The sequence below is a fragment of the Pongo abelii genome, chromosome 22 (assembly GCF_028885655.2).
Source record: "Pongo abelii isolate AG06213 chromosome 22, NHGRI_mPonAbe1-v2.0_pri, whole genome shotgun sequence".
Classification (NCBI taxonomy): Eukaryota; Metazoa; Chordata; class Mammalia; order Primates; family Hominidae; genus Pongo; species Pongo abelii.
In genome coordinates, this window is record NC_072007.2 from 55043510 (window position 1) to 55045295 (window position 1786).

A 1786-nucleotide genomic window follows, 5' to 3' on the forward strand; every position below is an offset into this window, starting at 1 on the left:
GACAGAGCTGCCCCCGGCTAGAAACCTCACTCTTCTATAGTCCTTGGTAAAACTTCTGAGTAAAGTTCACTTTAATTCCTTAAAAGCTTTTTTTATCAACACCACAAACCTCTTTCCCATCCAGTTGGATGAAGGAGTAGCTATAGATTTAAATTCAGTTTAAAGTTTTAATTTCTTGACAAGAGTGGGTTGCACATACCAGCTAATAAGCAGAGGGCCCGTTTTACCTAAAATGGATCAAACTACAAAATTAGCCATTTGTCCTCAATCTCACCCAGAAGAGAGTAAGAACTGACCTCATAAATTTAAGGAACAAAGTGGGACAAAGGAAGCCTGATGTGACTGGGGTGGGGGATTCTCATCAGGCCAAGCTCAGGAGCACAGCCCACTAGCCCGAGAGGGTGCTGTTGAGAGGCTATTCCCCAGGCCTAACAGTCATCTGGTACCTGCCCCTTCTCTGCAGGGAAGGAGCTTTCCAGAATCCTGGGGAAGATACATCCTGAGGAAGGAGTGTGGGAAAGACACTGAGGAGAAGGCATCACACAGACTCAGGTGAGCACTCAGCGTCTGGTATTTATTAGATATTTGCAAGAGACCCAACATCAGACAGTGCGGAGGGCCCTGTGGATGACCCAGGCTGTGAACCCAGGAGAAACTGTAGAAAGGCACATGGACTCACTGGCTGGGATCTAGTGACGGTGCTGCAAAGGAGGCAGGTGGTCTAGTCAGGTGACGACAGTTTGCTGCGGGAGGATGTGGGGACTGCCTGGCAGGAGTTCAGAGAGCCTGCTGGCTTCTGACCTCGCACCTACAAGGGTCATAGGAGGCCACCTGCTCAGCAGCAGGTGGGGGTGCTCCAGGTGACAGGTCTATAGACCAGGGTGGGGCAGGAGGGCTGGCAGCACCCAGAGGTTGGACAGAAGGAGGCCACACACAAAACAGGCTTGCAGCTCACGGGCACACAGCAGGCCACCAGGCAGGGGCTGGGCACACAGCAGGCTGGCTGGCAGCAGGTGGATACCCCACACAGGGGCCGGCGCAGCAGAGCCACACGGGGCTGAGCAGCAGCAGGAGGTTCCATAGCCCTCGGGTGGGTAGCAGGTGCTAGGGACACAGCATGGGGAGCCAGGGCAGGCCATTGGGCAGCCTGAAGAGCAGCTGGTGTGGCACTTGATGGAGCGTGGACAGGCAGGGGGCGCAGAGGAAAGGGCTGGTCTGAAGCCTGCTTCCTTAGGTGGCCTTTATACCCAGGCCACCAGCATCCTGGCAGCAAGCCCCCTGGCATCTTCCTCGTGGGTGGTTTTTCCTCCTCTGCCCTGTCTGGTTGATCTTTCTGTGTTTTTCTGTTGAGGTTACTCAGTTCAGGAGACTCTTTCAGCTAGGGGTGCCCTATCATTCAGCAGACCGTGTGTTTCCTGGAAACAGAGCAGGGGTAGCTGGTGAAGGGCTGTCAGTGAAGCTAGGGGCCCACCTCATGGATGTTCAAGGTCCCCCCGATTGTAAATGCCATCTGGAGCTCACACAAGCACAGTCACACTCAGTGCACCAGGGGCCCCGTTTCGACTGAGAAGCTCAGTCATCATCAGGGTCTTCCCAAGTAATGAGAGCCAAGCTACTGGGCTCCATATTGTGGAATAATAATGATGATTATTGAGGTAACAGTAATGCACAGAGGTCTAGCACTGTGCCAGGCTGTGTGGCATCTTACAGGGTTATTTCATTATGTTTGCCAGCATTCGGGGTGACTGATACCCCATTTTACAGATATGCAATTTGTAAGTCGTAG

The 1786-nt window shown here is 53.1% G+C and overlaps 1 protein-coding gene across 1 annotated transcript; it reads right to left on the reverse strand.

Moving 5' to 3' along the window:
• Window positions 1–561: 561 nt before the first annotated feature.
• Window positions 562–1580, reverse strand: LOC100448655 (keratin-associated protein 12-4). Its single transcript, XM_054542737.2, is given in 3 exon segments — window positions 562–1049; window positions 1051–1239; window positions 1522–1580. Coding segments are annotated over 3 exon segments (462 nt in total). The 3' UTR covers window positions 562–835.
• Between the last annotated feature and the right edge of the window lie 206 nt (window positions 1581–1786).